Genomic DNA, 22,145 nt, shown 5'->3' on the forward strand with positions numbered 1-22,145 from the left:
GGGTCCTCCAAGGTAATTCATCCTCTGGCTTTTCTTCTGCCTGAGGGCAAGCAGTGGCCAGATGCATAGTCCTGGTAGCATCTTGCTGTTCCAGGGCTGGCAGTTCCTTCCTGGTCAGGGTGCTCTCCAGGTCTCGCATGGGTGCCTGTTTTGGAAGAGCCCCTTCCCTGTTGCCTCCCAGAGGATGGAGGCAGAGGATGGCGCTGGCTGTGGCAGTACAGCGTCTGACATCTTTTCATAGGCGTGCACGGTGCGAGTCAGGAGTGCAGTACCGCTGGCAGGCATGGGTGCACAGGGAGAGGGCCCTGCTTATGGCCTGTCCCAAAGCAGCTGTCTAAGTGCATTCCTTTCAAAAGCAGGGCAGAAAACACATGAGGGATACAGGCTGCTGCGCAGTGACCTGAGTTCCCTGGCAGTGGTCTCATCTCTCTTAGTTGCTTTATGGAGGTTCCTCAAGGTAGGCTGTAAGTGCTGGGCTCCATGGAGTACAAGCCTGGGCTAGGCAAATATGTACATGCAAAAGCTAGTTCTACACACTTCACAACTCTAATTTGCATGTGTAGGTAATTGCACATTAGTTACAGTTTTTACTCCATGCGTCTCTTCTTGTATGCATCTCTCAAGTCTGTCTTGCCATGTTTGCCAGATGCTCTGCTGTTAGGGAATGAAGACAGAATTGACTTCTGAATTTTTCTAGATGGAGGGGTATTTTATGCATGGTAATCAAAACATGGATAGCAACTAACTCTTTCCCTCTGGCAGTTTCATTTTTATGGATGACAGAGCAGTTAAGCTAAAATTGTGGAAAAAGTGACATGGGCTTTTGTTCCCCTAAAGCATAAAAGGGTAAAGAACTGCTGGCAGCTTTGCCTCCACCAGTTTTCTTTGTTGCTCTTAAAATAGACTTTGAAGTTAATGTATTTTAGCTGTCTTGGAAAAGAGATTTATTTTTTTTCCCCTGTAACCTCTTCAAGTAACCAAATGGTTTTGAAACTTGAATGTTTCCAAACGGAGAGGGGAATGACATGATCTGCTTGTACTTGGTTCTATTTGAATGATGTGTGACATCCTCGTGATGAGGGAGGAGGATGGGAATGGTGATGCACAAAATGCTGTAAAATCAGGGGACTGGTGAATCCTACCTCATCGGGAACTGAGTGTACCAGCATGATTCATGACGAGCAATGCCAGCTGCTGCTTCAGCCGTGGAGACTTGTTGAGTTTTAATTCTCTGTACAAGTTTACACTATGGTAGAAAAGAATGAATACTCTGTATGTTTCTTGAGAACCTTTCCTATGTGTTAATGGTAACTAAATATGGACCTTCCAAGTAAGCCTTGTTCTCAGCAGGAAGGCCTTGCAATAAAAACATCGGAGAACATTGTGTCCCACTTTTCCTAATGGCAGTAAATATTCCCTTTTATTAAAATTTACATCTATTTTATGAGGTATTGTGGCTTCTTTTTCTGTCACGTGATACGAATGATGCCAAGTCAGAGTTAGCCCCATTAGAGCTCAGGAAAGTTTTCCTTTACTCTAGAGAAGCTGTGATCTAGCTGTGGCTCACAGCACAAACAGTTGCTTCTCAGCACCGCTGAAATCTTGAGCGTTAACCATTTGCTATATGAAGCTTACTTGAGCATATTTCTGATTTTGTCTGCTTGTAGTGACAACCTTGTGAGATGGAGACAGTTGTTTTGCAGTGGTAGGGTAACTTGGGCAGCCAATCTAGTACAAAGATCAATTTCCTGTAGCTCTTGTGTAGGTGGCACTTGGTGCCATAGTCTAGCCTTGAGCTTTGTGGTAAATGGTTGGACTTGATGATCTGTGAGGTCTCTTCCAACCCTGATGATACTGTGATAATTGAGAGAAACTAACTGGGTTAGGCAGCAGTTGAAAGCTTATTACACAGCAGTGTTTTGGTTTTTATCTTTTTGAAATCACAGATGCTTTGGATGAATACTTTGAGTATGAAGCTGAGGAGTTCCTTGTCTCCTTGGCCCTGTTGATTACTGAAGGTCGAACACCAGAGTATTCAATCAAGGGAAGAACAGAGGGCTTTCATTGCCCACCAGCACAATCAAGTCAGCCACCAACAACTAAGCATGAATGCAGCGACAAACTGGCTCAGGTATGATAGTACCCATTTAATTTTAAGCGTTGCGGCTTGTATCCTTGCTACCATCATTAAAGTCAACTGAGAACCCTGTGGCAGATTCACAGTTAAGCATGAATAACAATTGCTTTCTGTCAGGACTATGTAATTCAGTGTCATACTAATAATAGATCTGTCCTTAAAATGAGAGATCGTTAAGCCTTTCATCCCTGAACGTGAAATTCTGTGGGACTACCTGAATGCAGTACCTATTTGAGTTTTTATTATGCAAATGGAGAGCACTATACTTAGCATTCTTGTCTTTGGGGTTGAATTTTGTCGGTGTGGGTTTGAGTCTTGCATTGTGGTTTTTTTCTTTCCTTGAGAAAATGTAGGTTGACTTGCCTAACTTCTTGGTTTTCCAGGTATTCTTGAAAAGTTTGTGATCCATAAACCATGAGCACCTCAAATCTAGCTAGTCTATTTGGGAGTAAGGCTGAAGCAACTCTCAAGTTAAAGTTCCTAAGTGCTGTGTGAATTTAAGTTATTATTCATGCAGAAATGAGCCCGCTCCAAGACACAGAATTTATAAAGATAGTGCTTGAGTGTGTCTATCGGAGTGGATGACTTGTGGAGAGAGAAATACAAGGTAGTAAAGGGCAATCATTGGGGAAATGCATTTTTATGAGCTCTCCTGATTTTCTGCAGAAGTTGCTCAGACAGCAGCTGTAAAGGATTTGTTAATTATTTTTCATTTAATAGCTCTAGAATCTTATCTCTGATTTGGTGACATCTGGTAGACAGAATTTGACCTCTATCCTTTCCCAGTACTTCAGAACATGTTTTTAAAGGAGATTTAAACCTGGCTAATATTTTTATGGCTTGCATTTGTTGACATTTGTTTCTTTCTGTCAGTGTCGTCAAGCCAGGCGAACCAGATCTGAGGTTATGCTACTGTGGAAGAACAATATTCCAATCATGGTAGAAGTTATGCTACTTCCAGACTGTTGCTATAGCGATGAAGGGCCCACCACTGAGGGCAGTGATTTAAACGATCCTGCAATCAAACAAGATGCATTGCTATTAGAAAGGTGGATTTTGGAGCCAGTTCCTCGACAGTAAGTCTTAGAGTAGAATTAATTGGTAGTTTCAAGTATCTTGTCACATCGAAGTCATCAGTTAGTGGTTCGGGCTGGTCCTTTGCTAAGAGGGCTGATCTAAGAAAACCATTTACCAGTGACACCTAAGCATCTTTTCATCTTAGTCTTTCTGTACCTGTGCTTTCTGCAGGGCCCTGCAGACTCTGAAATGCTCCTTTCTGAAAATTGCCATTTTTATACATTATTATGTTAAATCTTCTAAATCGCGTGGGTAAATCCAAATCAGATTCTCATCTTAAATCTGTAAGGAGTTTCATTGTTTCATTTGATGCAGCTGTGTTCTCCTTTCATCATGAAAATCTCCTAGTTGTGATAGTTCTCTAGGTGTATTCTTACCAAGACTCATGTGTTTCTCTAATACCTTGTAGGAGTGGAGATCGATTTATTGAAGAGAAGACCCTGTTACTGGCTGTTCGCTCCTTCGTTTTCTTCTCTCAGCTAAGTGCGTGGCTGAGTGTTTCACATGGTGCTGTTCCCCGAAACATTCTGTACAGGTATGGCTGGGATGGCAACAAATTTGTTTGTTTCTCAAAGGTTATTGCAACTTCTGTTAAAACAATTCTTCCTTCCTGGTTTCCTATTTGCTTTCAGAAGGTGCCAGGTTGTTGGCCCAATAATTTGATGGTTGTAGAGGATTCAGACATTTCACAAAGTAGATCAGTTGCTGGTGTCTCTTGTGCTTTTTCATTGACATTTGAGTTTTGAACTAGATAATTGAAGAGTCTTCATTTAGGCATGTCTGTAAGTGGCTTTCTGTATTGTTTCAGGGTGAGCGCTGCAGACGTGGACTTGCAATGGACATTCTCCCAGACACCAACTGAGCATGTGTTTCCTGTTCCTAATGTTTCTCACAATGTGGCCTTGAGAGTTAGTGTCCAGTCCTTGCCCAGACAATCAAACTACCCAGTTTTGACCTGCAGTATTCACACCAACCTTAGCTACTACGAAAAGCAAATGCAAGAGCGTAAGTTCCATCAGTACAGCGATTCCAGTGTGGCACAGCAGTGCAGTACCTCCAGTCCACAGCGCTTCTGTGGGAAACAGACATGGATGAGAACACCTGAAGGTGTACTTAGTGGAAAAAAGACATCTGAATTTACTACATCTATCAGAAATTTAAAACTTTACCCATCTGCCAGACTTGGATCTGACTTTGGGGCATCTCAGTCTAAAGTTCAGTGCTATAATGGTACAGCAGACAAGATGGCACAGTCTCATGAAACACCCGTCAGAACTTTTAAATCCTTTTCTCTGGTCGATTCCTGTGTTTCAAATGGTCACTGCTCTCATCAGCCCACAGCAGAAACCAATCCTTTGATAGGCTCTTTACTTCAGGAGCGACAAGAAGTCATTGCGAGGATTGCTCAGCATCTGATTCACTGTGATCCAGCTACTTCCCCAGTTGTTGCTGGACGTCCATTCAGCGTACATGAAAACAGCTCGGCTACACCAAAAGCTTTTCGAAGTACTTACGAAGATGAAAACTTGCCAAGGAAAGTCAAGGAAGCCTCACCTGTTTCTATTGCCAGCTTAGACAATGCAATGCAAGAAGATGGTAGTGAAGGCAAGACTAGAGCAAAACCAGAGATCACAGTGCTCAGTGCTCGTGTTCCAGTGAGTCACTGTGGCCGTCCGTCGGCAGGAGAGAGTAATCCTCTGATCGATTCTCTGCTCCAGGAACGGCAGGAAGTGATAGCAAGGATTGCACAGCACTTGATCCATTGTGACCCAGCTACTTCTCATGTTGCTGGGCATCCATTCAAAGCACATGAGACTAGTCCAGTTACTTCAAAAATCTTCCGAAGTACATATGAAGATGAAAATTTGTTGAAGAAAGGCAAGGAACCATCTTCTGTTTCTTTTGCTAAATCAGAGTTTTCCCTGTTAGAAGACAGCAGTAAATTAAGGACGAAGCCACACGATACTCCTACCAGTCCTTCTAGGTTTGATGGAGAACTGAAGGCTTCTCTGAAACTCCAAGCAAGAAGAAAATTAGTTTTAGCAAAACCCAGTGAAGCTGTCCAAAATGCATTTCATCAGACTGCAAATAAAACTTCCCATGTATTTAATAACCTTCACAAATCATCACCATCGTGTATTAAAGAAAACAAATCTGAATTGCCAAGTAAACTGGAAACAATACATTCTGGTTATGTACAGAAAGACCAGATAATCAATAGAGTTAAACAGTATTCAAATTCCAGCAGCACTGATGAACAGATTTGCACAAATAAACTCAAAGAAAGAGCAGTGGTTATTGAGAACAACAGTACGGACAGTTTTAACAAGATACAGATAGATAAATGCAGGATACTTGAAGGTACAAAAAAAGCAACTGTGATGCAGATATCTGACTCTTTGCACAAAAATGAGCTCAAGTGTTTGGATAAAGACTCAAAATCCCCAAATATTTATGAGCAAAATACTCAGCTTATTAGTATTGAAAATTATTTAAATAAAGACCATGACAGTTTCAAAAACAAAACCAAACAAGATAAAACAAAAACTGCACATGATGAGAATGAAGACCCAATAGGCCTCGAATTCCAAAGCACTTCTCAGAAGAAACTTCCAGAAGATGGCATAGTTAAGTGTGAGCGGTTGAAGAACCCAGATATACAGGTAAATACAGAGAGGAAAAGGTCAGTTCTTATGGCTGTTCTTAGTCAGGTAACTTGTACCTTATGTCTAGTAAGGACCAATACGAAGAGGGATTTGATTTAGGAAGCAGCACATTGCTATTGACATTCTAGTCCCAAGGGACTTTTGGCTGGTGATGCATCCCTCATACCCTCTTTGTTCTAAGTTTAACACTGCAAAGAACATTGTCTTGTTCTGCTCATGATGATAACATAATGGACAAGCATTTCCATAGGCAGTTGGGCATCCTGTCTGTTTACAAACACAGCAGTGTCTGAATATGGTATAGGATCTTTAACAAGCAGTCTGTGTGAACGCAGATTGAGTCAAATGGAATTTATACTGAATGTTTCATAGTATGCCAGAGTGATGCAGACCCACCTGGTTTACAAGTCTGCTCTATTACAAGGAGCAAAGCATGATCATGATAGGCCATTATATCCCACTGATATCTTGAGTAAATCTGTTTTGCTGACAGAAAGCACCCCCTCTAAAACACACAAATGCGTGGCGGAAACATAATTTTCGATCCTTGGATGGAACTTCAACTAAGGCTTTTCATCCCAGAACTGGATTGCCTCTGCTTTCAAGTCCTGTAAGTTAATGTTGAAATTGTAACTTACCCTTTAAATGAGAAACAAAGTGGTGTTTTTTTTTTCCCTTCTAATATCTATGTGTTACCTAGGTAAAGTATGTGTGTGTGCTTGCATTTGGTGTCAGAGTGGAAACTCTCACAAGGGGGAATTTGAGAGTTAAGACTAAAATGAAGTTGAACAGTAATTCTGGAAAATACTGGAAAAGAGGTAGTTACTGAGATCCTATCAAGATTAACAAAAGATGGCATTAGAAAGTTTTGTGGCAAAAAAAAAAGCTTCAGTGCTATTTTAGATTCCAAAAGAAAGCATTTTGGAAGAATAGTGTTCTAAGTGTAAGCTAACTGATTTTGTCTTTTAAGAGTTCTCGTGTGAGTTATTAATACCTGATTCTCTATTATCCCAGTGCTTTTGTTTCTGTGAGCAGTTTGTACCACATACTCTTCAGCAATCAGATGTCATTGAATGACTAAGTGATACAAAGCTGCTGTGATAAGACAAAGACATTGGGGAAATGTTACAGTTCTTGGTAGGCTGCTTGCAGCTTTAAAGAAAAAGGCAGTCCCAATTAAAAGTACTGAAGCAGTGAGGTTTTGTAATCAGCACATGATATGCTTTATTCTTCAGTGCTTCTAAAGGCTGTCATATTTTCAGGGATGGAATATCTTCCAGCAGCACATGATATGCTTTATTTTTCACTGCTTCTAAAGACTGTCATATTTTCCATTGGATGGAAATTGTTATAGCCTGTTTATTGGTAATCTTCTGAACAGTTCCAAAGAGACATCAGCCTCTTGAATGAGTTTTTACTTCAGTAATTCATGTTAGCCAGACCTTCCGGTCTTGTCAGTTAATAATTTTAGCATTTTCCTCATTGAGTTTAGAATGTACAGGACTTAACTCACTTCTGCTCTCTTTTTGTAATTTTGTCATGTCACAAAAGTTCTTGGCAAACTTTTCCTAACTTGGCAAAGTTGTCGTTACTAGAGGTATAGTTTTCAAATTATCATCTTCTTTTGCTCATGAGGTTCCTCAAAGAAAAACGCAGTCTGGTTGCTTTGATCTGGATTCATCGCTGCTGCAGTTAAAATGTTTGTCTGCAAGAAGGTATGTTTGATTTACCAGAAACATGAAGAATTTGGGGGGAGATATAATGTATGCAACAAAGCATGGTAGCAGCAGAGACAAAAAATGAGTGCCTTTCAAAAGAATTTTTACTTTGAAATAAGGCTTGGCAGCCCAGTTGTCCCAGAAGTCTTCCAGTTAGCACAGCTCTGGAACATAATCATGGCATGGGCTCTGTCTCTTGTTAGAATTGGTATGTTGTAAGATACACTTGAATTTTCAACATAAACAGATAGTAATTGTTGGTGGTTCTTCAAATCAGTGTCATTTTTGTGTTATGCTTTGTACTTACTTGAACGGGTTAAACACATTGCATTAACTTGTTCAGAGAACAAATTGGACCTAGCATGGCCTTTTTATACATTAATTACAGATAACATAAGCAGCTTTTAGTGTGGTGGTTTGATGTTGGAAACATTAGGGTATGAGACAAAAATATCTGCTAACAGAATTAATGAACAACCTAAGCCTTTATTGTCTTTACCCCTTGTAATGTATTATGAAAGTGTTTTTTCAGTTAACTAGAACACGTTTTGCTCAAGTATTAATAGGCAGTGTTCAATTGTTACTTCTTTAGGACCACATTTTGTAATGCAGTAAGTACATGATTCTTTCTAGAGCTGTTTGTATCCAGAAGACAAAAGTGTATGTGTTTATCCTTTGTATTTATTCTGTTGTTTTTGGGTTCTTTTTAATAGCCCACAACAATGTATAAACAGAGAAGATGACCCAGAAAGCCATGGGAAACCATTTCTTAGTTCTAGTGCTCCACCAGTAACAAGTCTTAGCCTTCTGGGAAACTTTGAGGTATTGAATATTCTCTAGGATTCTTGTGGTATTTTTAGTATTCCTCTGTACTGCTTTTAGAAGTGCATTACTCTGAATAATTTAATTTACAATGTAAAAGTTTATAACTGTGCAAAATTTGTCTTAATTTCCAACTGTAAAGGCCCATATTTCATGTCTCAGACACATTCTGCCTCAGAGATTCAGATACAGTGATTTGCTGATGATTTTTATTTTCAGCTATGGTCAAGTTAGGATGTGTTCTGCTGGCTTAGATTTAGCAACCTGGAGTTGCTCAAGTTTACAATGTGTGTACCTAGAAAAATGGATTTACATTCTCATTCTTTTTTTCTTCATGTGCCACAAAAGCTGTGTTAGATCACTACAGTAAACAGCATGTTTGAAGTACAGCCTCCAGGTTTTCACTTCACATAGCATACTAAATACCAACAACTAATAGCTCATGCATTAACCAGTTGTGTTGTACTGCATATTTGTGAATATGAGGTGAATAGGTTGAGGGAAGCTACAGATTGTAGATTTCAATTTTATTTTGTTTCCCAGAGAGCATATGTCAAGAAAAATAATACATAGATCCCACTGCAGTAAAATTCTCAGTGAGATTTTGCATCAGTTTCAGTAAGATGAAGGCAGGATCTGGATGACAATCTCTCTTAAACCACTGTTATGTTGCTGGATATTTTGCTGTTCGTCAGGTTGGTTTTGTGGGTTGATTTTTTTTCTGATAGATCACCTTTTGAAAGACTAAGGTTCCTACATAAATTACTTGTCTTGTGTACTGGTTAGTTTTGCTGTCTTTTGTTTGAGGTGTCCCCATCCAAAGCTGGTTGTGTTTTGTTTTTCCAGGAGTCTGTCCTGAATTTTCGCTTAGACCCGCTTGGTGTCGTGGAGGGTTTCACAGCAGAAGTGGGAGCAAGTGGAGTCTTTTGTCCCACACACATGACTCTGCCAGTTGAAGTGTCATTCTACAGCGTGTCAGATGATAATGCACCCTCTCCTTACATGGTAAGTGTGTGGTTGGATTTATTTGAAAAAAATTCTAATAGGTGGAGGTGAAGAACAAGAGCTTGGTGAGTAGAGGGTTCAGGACGTGGGGATTTGCAGGGACCCGAGTAATTTTCAACTGCTTATGATGGAGTTCTCTGTTCCTTCTTACTTCCCTTGCATAGTGTTTTTCCTCCTCCCATTGCTCTAGCCCACCATCCAACTCCTCTCATCTTGGGATACTGAATGTTCCACAGAATTAACCAGGTTACCTGTAGGATCATCGAGTCCTACCTATCACCTAACCCTTCTAATTAACTAAACCATGGCACTAAGAGCCTCATCCAGCCTCCTTTGAAACATCTCCAGGGATGCTGACTCCTCCACCTCCCCAGGCAGCCCATTCCAATGGGAAATCACTCTTACCATGAAGAATCTCTTCCAAATGTCCAGCCTAAACCTGCCCTGGTTCAGTTTGAGACTGTGTCCTCTTGTTCTGTCAGTGAGTGCCTGGGAGAAGAAGCCAACCCCTGCCTGGCTACAACCTCCCTTCAGGTAGTTGTAGACAGCAGTGAGGTCTCCCCTGAGCCTTCTCTTCTCCAGGCTGAACAAACCCAGCTCCTTCAGCTGCTCCTCATAGGCCGTGTGCTCCAGCCCTCTCACCAGCCTTGTTGCCCTTCTCTGAACACGTTCAAGCACCTCAACACCTTTCTTATATTGTGGGGCCCAGAACTGAACACAGTACTCAAAGTGTGGCCTAACCAGGGGCAGAGTGATTTCCCTGGTCCTGCTTGCCACACTATTTCTGATACAGGCCATGATGCCATTGGCCTTCTTGGCCACCTGGGCACACTGCTGGCTCATGTCCAGTTGCCTGTTGACCAGTACTCTCAGGTCCCTCTCTGACTGGCTGCTCCCCAGCCACTCTGTTGCCAGCCTGTAGCGCTGTGTGGGGTGGTTGTGGCTGAAGTGCAGAACCCAGCACTTGGCTTTGTTAAAACTCATGGGTGTTTGACTGCACTTATTTATCCAGCCTGTCCAGGTCCCTCTAGAGCCCTTCTGCCCGCTAACAGATCAGCACATCCTCCCAGCTTGGTGTTGTCTGCAAACTTACTGATGGTGGACTCAATCCCCCTCATCCTTGTCTCACTTCAACCTCTACCATCTTGTTTTATCCACCTAACTTAAAATAGGCACTGAGGCAATAGCTGGACTTAATGGGATCCATTTTGTTGACAAGCAGCTGCCCTGGGCAACTAATCACTCTGCTAGCAAGTTGCTTAGGTGCAGGCAAGGTACAATTGCTGATGGAGACCCTACTAAAAGTTTTTCAGCCCTTTATTTTAGAGCAGATATTGCTTGAACTAGCATAATGTGTAGCACTCTTACAAGCTGTATGGTTCACTCTGATGTGGTGTTTGTGTTCTCAGTATCTGTGTGCTAATTCAGTTCCACATTTCTGCAGTGACAGCACAAGTTTTAGATGTCTAAAGTGCTTCCTCATAAAAAGCAAGAGATGTCTTGTGTGCTAGCACTGAATCAGAGGGCTAGAGTTGTTCTGTATGCCTGCTAAGGAGCATCACTGTTACGTGATGTTTAGAGGTTTACTTAGGTGTATGTCTGTCTGAAAGATGGTAAATAGACTGTTTAAACATGTAAGCATTGAAGACCTGGTTGTCTTGGTATTTACATTTTAAATTAATTCCATGTACCACATTTCTGAGTTACTGTGTTTAAAAGTATTAAAAAATTAAATGGCTTTGCAAATCTAGTTTGGGTAATAGTGTTTTAAACTTGTATATGTCTTCCTTTGACCACTGCAAAGAATTGTCTGTTTGGTTTTATCTTTCTAGATTGTTTCACGTGATTTTCCAGGAGGTGAAGGGATTCTGATGTTCCTCAAATAGTTAAAGTAGCCTTGCTTGTTTTCCTGGCTGGGTTTCAGTGTTTCAGGCTTTTCCACATGCTCTAAACATGCTATTATGGCTGAGTCTCCCAGGATTAATAAACATTTGTGTAGTGCTTCCATCATCAGAAACACTTTCTGTTTGTATGGCTAGTTTCTGTGCTGCTTTTGTTGTTCAGTTGAGATTATTTTTTGGTAAGTCCTGTGCAGTGGAGTACAACAGTTGTATACTACAGGTTAATCAAACCTATGCTCTTGGGCAGTACCTGAAGGGTGGCCTTAGCAGTGTTACAGTACAGTGCCCTGTTGGACACCTGTGTGCTGTGTGGATCACATCTGGGACAAAACCAGATGCCATCATTACCAAAACTTGGATTAGAGTGGAAGGGTAGGTGCACCTGCTGCCTTTGAAAAGCAGAAATTAGCTCTGTGATATCTGGAGTATCATTTGTGTGCGTGTAGCCAGCATAAGAACACAAAGGAGATAAATCTTGCACTTTAACATACAAGCTGTTTGGAAAAGAAAGCTCTAGTTCACCGTAGCTGTGTCACTGGAGAGGAGAAGACACTCCTCATTACACAGCTTTTAATCATCAGTCAAAGTATCTGTAAGGCCCCTGCCTCTGACTTTTAACTGCATTTTAAGCAGACTGCCTTCCTGCTTCTACATGGCTGCTTGTTTTTTGATTGAGTAAATAAAATTACAGGAATAGAACACTGGGATTTGTTTGTATCTCTCTCTCTCTGAACTAAATGTGTGTCTTTTCTTTCTAGGGTGTAATTACTTTAGAGTCCCTTGGTAAAAGGGGTTATCGGGTACCGCCTTCAGGAACAATACAAGTGGTACGTACTCAACAGATGCAGGTGCCTTGAAACCACTAATAGCATGAAACTCATGCAGAGGAGATGAGGTTATTGGAGATGAGCATGAAGCTAGCAGTGTAAATGTGCATCTCTGTAGGTCCTGTAGTATTTCAAAGTAGAAATCTGTGTATAGCTTGTTGGTCAAAAAAAGACTTGCAACCTTTGTGCTGTGCAGAGACACTGGAAGGATTTCATAACTTGGTCCAAACTACTTCTTCAAATCCACAAAGGGATTAAGATATTCAGCTGCATCTAAATTTTTTAACATTTTGACACTACCTATTTTTCGGTCATAAAATCAGAAAGTAGATCACAGTCCTTGGTTAGAACCAACAGTCTGCTACTTTTTCTAAAGCCCCCAGTCCAGGGTAGGACACTGGTAATTTAGGTTTCAAAGCTGAGCCCACCATTGTGCTTTTGGCGAGCAGAGTGTGCTTAGAAAAATGTAGACAAAAAGCCAACTGGAAAAATAAACAAAAAAAGGAGAATGCAGATTAGCCAAGTAGTAGTAGTAATAGTCTACACTAGTGTTTCATTCAGATTGAGATGTGTTGAGTATAATATGGGAATTGCAAATAGCTGAATAGTTGAAAACCAGAAACCCTGTACAGTGCCTTCATATAAATGCTGATGTATGGCACCTGAACAAAGTGCATAGAGGTTGGTGAATGTTTTGGCAGGTGGAGTTTATTTTGGTGTAAAACTGGCCATTGTATTGTACTGAAGTGTTTGTCTTTTCAGACCTTATTTAACCCTAATAAAACTGTGGTGAAGATGTTTGTGGTGATCTATGACTTGAGAGAAATGCCAGCTAATCATCAAACATTCCTACGGCAAAGAACTTTTTCTGTTCCTGTGAGACGAGAAATCAAGAGAACTGTCAATAAAGAAAACAGTCAACAGACTGAAGAACGGCTACTACGCTACCTCATACATCTGAGGTAAGCTCCTGGGAGTTAAAAAACAGTAAAATAAACCACGACAAAACCAAAAACCAACCCCAAAGCAGAACCACAAACAGCAAGCAGCTGCTAAAATTTATCTCATGATGGCTATCATCCAGCCATTCTGCATATAGACTTAGTTTTTTAAAAGAAGGCTTTTAACTTGGTCTTCAAGCTAGATAGTAGAAAAAGAAGAGCTAATAAATAATTTGGATTCTGCTTGGGAGAAACATAAGGTATGAAGCTCTTTCTTGGCATTGATGTATTTTCATAGAATCATAGAATCAACCAGGTTGGAAGAGACCTCCAAGATCATCCAGTCCAACCTATCACCCAGCCCTATCCAATCAACTAGACCATGGCACCTTCATAAAACTTCTTTCTTAGTAAGAGAGGTTTAGTTCTGGTTTGATCAATGTTACTTTTTTGGGGTGATAGAGGAAATACTGAGTGTGGATATTATATGGGAAAAAGTGAAAACCTTGAGTGCTTAGGTCAGAGAAGGTACCCAGTGTCCTACACAGGTTTCTCCACCAGAATTGCTTGTAACGTGATAAGTACAGTGTTTAGTGGTAAAAATGTAAATGCTTGTTTCATGATGCAATAGCACTGCTAATGCCTTTCACTTTATGAAATATTCACACAGCCTTCCTTAAATGATTTACAAAGCACCACCTGAAACCAGATGCTGCCTTGCTGCTTTCGAGGTATTCTGGAGACTGCAGTTGGAAACAAAGGAGGAATAAAGGATGCACTCTGGCTTTCTGCAGGTTGCAGACTTTTGCCTGCATTATTGTAGTAAACAAGCCACATACCTGCAGACCCAGTGCTTTTTATTGCAGCACTTGGAAACCCAATAGTGACTGGCATCCTTCAGCAACCAAGCAGGGCAAAATCAAATCTCTTCGCTTTTCTGTGTAACTCATTACAGAATTACTTGTGGTATATACAGTATTCTATATTTAGTAGCACTGACCCAGCACAGTTTTGAAACACAGCTTTGTCTAGGGCAATGATTCCAGGCCAAGTTTTGCCATTAAATGAAAGTTGGCGCTCATAAAAAATGTGTGTGTTTACTGGAGTGTGAAAATAGCATCACGATGAAGCTGTTCAGTTGCATTTTCAATCAAAATTTTAGCCTGGATTGAAATTCATTCTTTCAGGCTAACATGTCTAACTTAACCACCTTCTGAAAATTATTTTCTTGGGTGAATTCTGAAAAAAGAGTGTGTAGCCCAAATGAAAAAGGCTCTGTTCACTTGTAATGTTGATCTACCTGACTCAAAGGAACAGGGGAACAGGCATCAGCTGCAGAGCTGGTCAAAAATCTGTGACCAGCTGGATCTGATGTATAGGCAAGAAGAGGGGTAGATTTCTGTCACCCTTTGGTTTTTGCTTTATTGTAGTTGGTCTGTCTGCAACAAATTTAACCCAGTAATTACTTCTGATTGAAGGCAAACCTGCTTTCTCCTCGGTCATCTTTAATAGCTAGGAGTCTTCTTTCATGAGCTTCCTAATTTTGATACCTGCTGAGAGATAAAGGTACCAGTTTCTTCTAGTTTTGAAAGTACCTTGTATGAAAGCCTTAAAAATGTAAAGTATTTGAATTTTTTGGTAGTTCATCAAGTTGGCTTAGGACAGCCTTTCAGTTTCAGTATTTATTGAAAGCAAGCATCTTAAGCTTATGTGTCGAAGTTCTGCTGAAAAAAACCAAATGAAGTCACCACCAGCGAGCTGCATTGTGGTCACATCTGCTTGCGAGGCCTTAATCATGGTTGTCAGCACTCACATTATGAAAGCTTCTTTTGAAGTGGTAATTCAGCAAAAATGCTTGCATAGGTCTGGAAGTTAACATTGGCAGCCAGACTTTCTACAATATGCAGTTCTGTATGTTTGAGATACTGTTTGATACACCATTAGACTGTTTTTGTACCCACAGACATGTTCTCTCTGTTATTGAGATACAGACTGTAGCTTGCATGGCCAGCAGGAGCTTTACTGACTTGACTGAGTTTCACCTGAAGTTCGAGAAACTCCTTAAAGATGTTTTGGGGATATTCTTTTTTGTGGTGGTTGTTGCATGTGAAGCAATGATTTTTGCATTGGAATTAAAGCTACAGGAGCACAAGAGCTGAGACCAGCTCTGCTCACACCTTGTTTCTGCCTAGTATTGGTAGGATGATAAGCAGGTCTGTTGTGGGTTTAAGTCTGGATGTCTTAAGCATAGAGAGAAATCCTCCAGAAGTACCAGAGAAGAACAACGAAGAAGTGGACACCAGGAAGTGTAATCTTTGTCATTTTGTTCCCATCAGCTGCACCCCTACATAAACAAACATCACAGGCTGTTCTGCTCCTCTCCCTCTCTCACTTCCCAGCACAGACCCTTAGCTCTTGCAGCATGGGGGAGGTTTGCAGCCTCTGCAGCCTTAGCAAAGCTAATGTTTGCTGAGCAATTCGGGCCCGGTATGGGGAGAAAGCAGTGAGCCATGGCAGGGGAGACTGAGCCTGGTGTTTGGCCTGGCTTGGGGGGAAGCTTTTGGAAGGTGCTGGCCTAGAGAGATTTTGGAAAATCCCAGGTTGGAGAACTGGGCCAAGACTGAATATGAACTTGTGTATTTTGTATTTCTGTATATATTTGTGAACACTATTTCCACTTAAACATCCAAACCTGTGTGAAGCTGTTTTATTTTACTCCCTTAGAAAGGCGTAAAATAGCTTCTGTCTGCTCAAACCAAGACAAGGTCATGTTTTGGCACCCCTGTGAAAGGACACAGCTCGCCTGTCCACAGCTCAGCATTTTTCAGCAGTTTAAACTGTAGTCAACGGCTTCAGCTACTGACATGTTGCCTCTTTTAGTTGCATGGAGCATAATTGTTGTTGCTTAGCAGCTAAGAAGGGGTTGTTACTGAAGGCTAGGTGGAGAGCAAGCTTGAAACAGATTGGTTTAAGAAGTGATTCCTCAGGGTGTTGAGAAACCTCTTTATGTGGTGTGCAAGACATTCATTGGTAAGAGCTGAAGATGCCTGCTGTTACTGATTTACTAGTTGTGTTGGAGTCTTTCTGATCTCTCAGTGATTCTTCCTCATCTGAAAATTTGTCCTTGTCCTAATGATTTTACATAATAGGCTTCATAGATTGTGCTGTGTAGACTTTTCCACTTGCAAAACAGGTCTTGCTACCTGTGTTTGTGATCATCCTGCTATATCCTGTTTCTGTGGCTAACTCTGTTCTGTGAATTTTGGTGATCTGTAAAATGTCTGTAGGCAGTGTGTGCTTGCATTTGACATTCTTCAGTAGTGTTTTATAACTTTCTTTCCTCTGCCAGGCTTTCCAGCTCATCTGATATCTGTGTGTTTAAGCCTTTCTGTATTTGTCTGTTGTTACTGTTCTCAGGACACCATCTGTCAGAGGCTTTTGTTGGGTATTCTTTGATTCTTTTATATAACAAATGGAGCTGCCACAGCTCTGGAACCAGCCCCATACTGCCTACTCCATCACTACCCCACAGGGGTGTATAACGGTCATCTCTTGATCATTCCAGTGTATTTTCATGTATGAAAAGCAGCATTTTAAATCCTGATTACTGTGATAAGGATTTCTTAAAGGAAAATTTCTCAGGTGATGGCAGCAGAGATCAGAAGAATCCCTTGAGCTTTATTGCTTTCTGCCACTTACCCTTCTTCAGTCTTTGTGAAATGTTATGCTTGGTAAAGGCACATTACAGGGAAGTGTTATTTACTGGGCAAAGGGAGTCTTGCAGGATTCTCACTGATAGGAAATAGTAAGCTCAAGCAGTTAAAAAAATAGACCTTGCTAATTATTTGCTGATTAAATCCAGATGTAAAATTGGAACTGAGCTCTACTTTGACAGCACTTTGATAAGTATTCTGTATGAATTAATTCCATTTATACTTTTACTATAAATGTAGAACTATTCATTTTGAAGTGTCTTAGGAGTTACCTGCTGAATTAACTGTTTGTAGTGTTCAGTTTTTCCCTTGCCTCTTTCACTCTTCCATTTTATGACTCTGGAGGAGAGCACCAGGTAAAATCTTCTCCCCTTTGCCTACCAGCTACAGGACTGACAGCACTGAGCAAATAAATAGTGATGAATGGGAGCTCTATAGGAGCCAGTCCAGCAGAATGCTCAGACAGCTGTATATAGGAGAGCAGAATTTTCCTCTGTATGGGTGTGGGGATGAAACCTTGACAGATCTTTGGTAGTTGTCTTTGTTGTACCTCTCAGAATTATAGTCTTATTATGGCTATGTTAATTCTAGAGACACAACTTTTGCTTAAGTGAATGCTTATTAGATATCTGTGCAGACTGTAATAGATGTGGTAGGACAGTCTGTAGTGCACTCAGCAGTTGTAATGGTATCATTTTGTCATTACAGTAGCAATAGGTCTTCTGTTTATGTTTTTGTTACAGTAGCAATAGCATTTCTCCCTTTTCATGGCATGGCAATAGCTACGTTAAGTTCAGTTGCCATAAAGAATGTTCCTCAAGCTCTCCTGTGTTTCCTGGTTGAGGGAAGGAAACCGAAGAGTTCTGCCAGACGAAGACTGTAGAATACAGTTCTCTGAAATGCAGTTTCTATCTCCCTACATACAGTTGTTAAATCACAGGGAAAGTGGAACTGTCACATTCTTGGCTGGTTTGGAGGATCTGAATTAGGCTGTTTAGCTGGAGCATAAAAGATAAATGAGCCCAAGAATTGGCTGCTGTTTAGTTTGGTGATTGGGACAGTGAACTACAGTGTCTTTTTCACACAGAACATGGATCTGTTTCAAAGTTTTGGGGTTTTTTTTTCCATCCACCTGCAGAGATGCCGTTACCTACTGCTTCTGCAGTTGAACTTAAAATTTGGCATGTAGTATAAATCAGTAGTACAACTTCTTGCTGGTACATTCATAAAGAGCAATGAAATCTGGCTAAATGATAGCTAGCACTGAAATATATATTTGATGTGTATCTACCTTTGCTTATATTGGATCCTTTGTGTGTGCCTCAGCCACCTGTTGGGGCATTTTCAGGAGTGCTCATTGAAGTCCACTTTTTGCTGTTCTAAAATGCTGAGAACTTTAATCTCCAATGTACATAATTTCAGTGTGAACTTCAGATAATCCATGCCACTTCTAAAGCTTTTGCACCACGTTGGTGATTAGGAATGGAAACAAAATGGCCGAAGGAAACAAAGTATATAGGAAATATTTGATTTCATTTTAACTGACTTAATTTTTATGTGGAAATGGTTCTTTGACCTTAATCTCTTAAAGCAATGCATGTAGTCAAATAGTATTTAAAGATGGTTATTTTTGTTTGGTTAGATAATACAGATGTTTATCTTTCCAGGTTCCAGAGTTCCAAATCTGGAAAGATCTACCTCCACAGAGATGTAAGGCTCCTATTCTCCCGGAAATCCATGGAAGTTGACAGTGGCGCTGCATATGAGCTCAAATCTTACACTGAATCTCCAACAAATCCTCAGTTTTCACCAAGATGCTAGCAAACAATGGCAAATTGAAGTATTTGTTTTACTGTTGATAACTCCTTACGAGCAAAGATTGGTAGAGGTGACAGTATAAAGTTAAGTCTGTAAAGAGATGAAAATAGCGCTCGAGAGAGAAGGTTCTTATGTGATCCTGGACCAGTTTTTAGAAGGTTTCTGGAATGAGCTTTGTGTATTCCAAGTAGACTGGAAGCATACTTTAATCTTTTTGTACTGTTTAAAACCACTTCTTTGGATGTGTTGCAATAGCAAATTCCCAAGTTAGTTTAGTGTTTACACTTTTTATTTTATTTTTCAGTTATTTAATATTTAATGTTTCATTTAATACTCAAGTGATGTTTGTCTTTAGTGTTCTAATGTAGCATAAAGCCTATGTAAAATCATACTATGTATTTTTGGCATTAATATTGAAATCCAAAATATATACAGATGTCTTTAATCTGTGTGATGTTTTAAGTGATATTCATTTAAGTTATTGAAAATGGGGACAACAGGTGAATTTCCACAACATTTCATACTATGCAAGCATTTTGCATTCTTCTTAATGGTACCTTTTTTCCTTTGTTCCTCACATACAGATTTAATAACACTTGCAACCATAGTGCAGATTGTTGACTGATTTACTCATGCAATCGGATCATTGGTTTGCTTCATATTTTGCTCCCTCCATTTCTTTCTTTCCTCAAGGACCACTTTCATTTCACTTCCTTCTCTTAGTTTTTCTCACATAAAATTTGTGCCCTCCGTTTGATTTCTCAGATCGTGTTAAAGGCTGTACTGTGCAAACAAATTAGTATTTATAACTTAAATATATGCAAATATATGAAACGTGTACTTTCTGTTTTATTTTTAGATAAAGGAGGATCTTCATGTAATCCTGAGTATTTTTAATAGGTCAGTTCCATTTAGGCCACTAGGTGGCCATAAGAAGTTTTGCCAGAAGTGCTACATTGGGCGTACAAATATTTTCCAATCTGTATGTGTATTCCTGAAACTAAACACAGTCAGACAAACAGTGTATGTTAAGTGTTTAACTGTGTAACTGAGAGAAATAAAGCTAGATGCATTTGATTATATTTCAGGTATATAATTGAGTAATGAAAATGAAGCTTTACAATGTTTGCTCAAGACCTCAGAGTTTCTCAACTGTTTCACGGTGGTTTACATGTTTTTCTTTACATTGCAGTAGGTTTTCAGTGTCAGTAATACGATAGGTGGCTTTCGTATATGGGGCTGTAACACACTTATCTGATGAGAATTCTGGAGTATCTTGTATGTTCAGCACTGCCCTTAGGAAAAAAAGAAGTCAATGTATCATGAAGTCTCCAGGAAGCCTGCCAGGGAAAGGCAAGGAGACCAGACTTTCCAGATGATACTTATCAGCTACCTTGTATATTCAAATGACTGTTACAAAAGGGCAAAGCTCAGGTATTAACGAGTTCTTAAACCATTTCATCAGTCTTTTCCTCTCTCTTACACTAAGTTTTCAAAAGTTAACTAGCATTTATTTTGTAGAGACTTGGGGAAAAACTGTACAGGAAGAGATTGATTGCAATTTCTAGTCATTTGTGTGTGCTCGAAAACTCAGAAAAGGTTTCTTTTAGTAGCAGAAAAATCAAATGCTACTGCCAGTTGTACTGTGTACAGAATTAGCATCTAGACTAGTATAATGAGAATGGGTCCTAGTTTGTTTGCAGCTACTACTGAGTCATAAGCAAACAGCATGTATCATCAAAGTACTTATTTGTGTCCTGGTGCACATCTGCTTGCTTACTGGATGGGAAAAAAAAAAAAAAAAAAGATGGGAAAAGGCCATGTAACATTTGTTATGTTTGTATTTTGATAATTTTATTTCTTCAAGCCATCCTTTTCTCCCTTCAGAGTAATACATTAGTTTGTTTTGAACTGCAGAGAAGTGTGGACTTTGAATATGTGGTCAGTCTAAGTCATACCTAGGAAGTAAATTTGTTTTTACTTAAATAGTCAAAATATACTTAGTCCCCGTATGGATTGAAAGTGACCTTAGATGATTCATGCACAAGTCTGAGTAAAGTCATTCTCCATTTACATCTTGATTTAACACTTTTTATTGGGGAAGGACACACAATAATCTAAACCATACAGAACTATTTCTGACAGATGTTTCTAACTGGTTTATGAGGGTCTCCAGTGATGGAGGCTTCCAGTAATCTCTTCCAGATAAGCTATACTATTTATAGTGTCCAACTAAATCTTGCTGTAGATGAAGTCAAATACTACTCAGCCTTTTCAGTAGAAGCAGAAAAAACAATTTTGTTCTCCTATCTCCCTTCTCAGTCTTTTTTTTCTATACATAAGACAACTCCAAACTGTGCAACCAGCCCTGTCTCACAGATTTTATTTTCTGCGCAACTCCTTGTTCTGTCTCTGCTTACATCTTTTGGTCTGAATCTCTCTTGAAGTGCCTCAAGCTGAACACATCATCCCAAGCAAGGCTTCTCTGTATTAATTAGACTAGAAGGCTTGTTTGATAAGACTTATGGCTTAAAGTCCTCTTCATACATACCATTATTGTGATTTTTTTTTAGCATCGGATCACCTTGCATTCATCTTATTAACCAGTTTCATCCAGGTATGTGTTCCTAATTTGCATAGGGAAGTCTCAGAAGCCTTACTAATGCCAGAGGCATCTTGGAACTTCAGTCACCTTCACCCACTTCTCCACATGGTCTGTTTCCTTTTTGTTGAAGGAAAAATGATTGTGTTTCTTAATTGTGAATTTTTCTTTACAAGGTTTGTTCCATAATTTTCAGTAATGACTCTGCCCTCTTTGTCTTCATATCTGCTATAGATGCAGATCCTTAAAAATCTGACCTAGTTTCTGTATGCTTTCTTGTATTTGAGGCCACCTGGTGATTTTCCAGGGGTTCTCAATTTACTACTTATTCCTCTACATTGTATAGTTTACACTTACTTCCTTAAAGAAGTGATTTCATTAAGGCACTGCTGAATCCTCAAAACTGTATTTTTCCTCACGTTATTTGCCTACAAGATTTGAAAGAAATTCCTGGAGTTTACACTCTTGTCTGCTGTCAATGCTTTGTTATTCTGCTTTCTTGCAAAATCTATGAACTTTATCCTTTTCATGATCATTCTTGATATGTGTTGCTGTTTTTTATACCTTCAGACCATTTCTTCCTGGATTTGCTAGAAGCAAAGTTGGCACACCTAGTGTGGTTGCTCTTTCTGTTATTAGGGAAAAAATACTCAGTAGTGCTTTCTGTGATTTGTCATAGAATCACAGAAGGGCCTGGGTTGGAAGTGACCTCCAAAGGTCGTCTAGTCCAACTCCCTCTGCAGCAAGCAGGGCTATCCGTGACTATATCAGCTTGCCCAGAGCCCTGTGAAGCCTCATTTTGAATAATCTTCAGAGGTGGGTTCCTCCCTGGGCAACCTCTTTCCACTACCCTCAAATTCTGAACAATTCAGAATCCCATGCTGAAGGGGAGTTATCTGCTACTCTGAAATCCTGATC

The 22,145-nt window shown here is 40.0% G+C and overlaps 1 protein-coding gene across 1 annotated transcript in view; it reads left to right on the forward strand.

The window, feature by feature from the left end:
* ATOSA (atos homolog A) overlaps positions 1-19,707 on the forward strand; it is a 48,227-nt gene extending 28,520 nt beyond the window's left edge. The window contains exons 2-12 of the mRNA XM_064157597.1: positions 1,947-2,131; positions 3,011-3,213; positions 3,624-3,749; positions 4,023-5,877; positions 6,374-6,490; positions 7,516-7,595; positions 8,312-8,420; positions 9,267-9,425; positions 12,085-12,153; positions 12,916-13,115; positions 18,475-19,707. Coding sequence (XP_064013667.1) covers positions 1,947-2,131; positions 3,011-3,213; positions 3,624-3,749; positions 4,023-5,877; positions 6,374-6,490; positions 7,516-7,595; positions 8,312-8,420; positions 9,267-9,425; positions 12,085-12,153; positions 12,916-13,115; positions 18,475-18,628 — 3,257 coding nt within the window. The 3' untranslated portion in view covers positions 18,629-19,707. The remainder of the gene's footprint in view (positions 1-1,946; positions 2,132-3,010; positions 3,214-3,623; positions 3,750-4,022; positions 5,878-6,373; positions 6,491-7,515; positions 7,596-8,311; positions 8,421-9,266; positions 9,426-12,084; positions 12,154-12,915; positions 13,116-18,474) is intronic.
* The last annotated feature ends 2,438 nt before the right edge of the window (positions 19,708-22,145 follow it).

This window comes from Pogoniulus pusillus, chromosome 17, assembly GCF_015220805.1.
Source record: "Pogoniulus pusillus isolate bPogPus1 chromosome 17, bPogPus1.pri, whole genome shotgun sequence".
NCBI lineage: Eukaryota > Metazoa > Chordata > Aves > Piciformes > Lybiidae > Pogoniulus > Pogoniulus pusillus.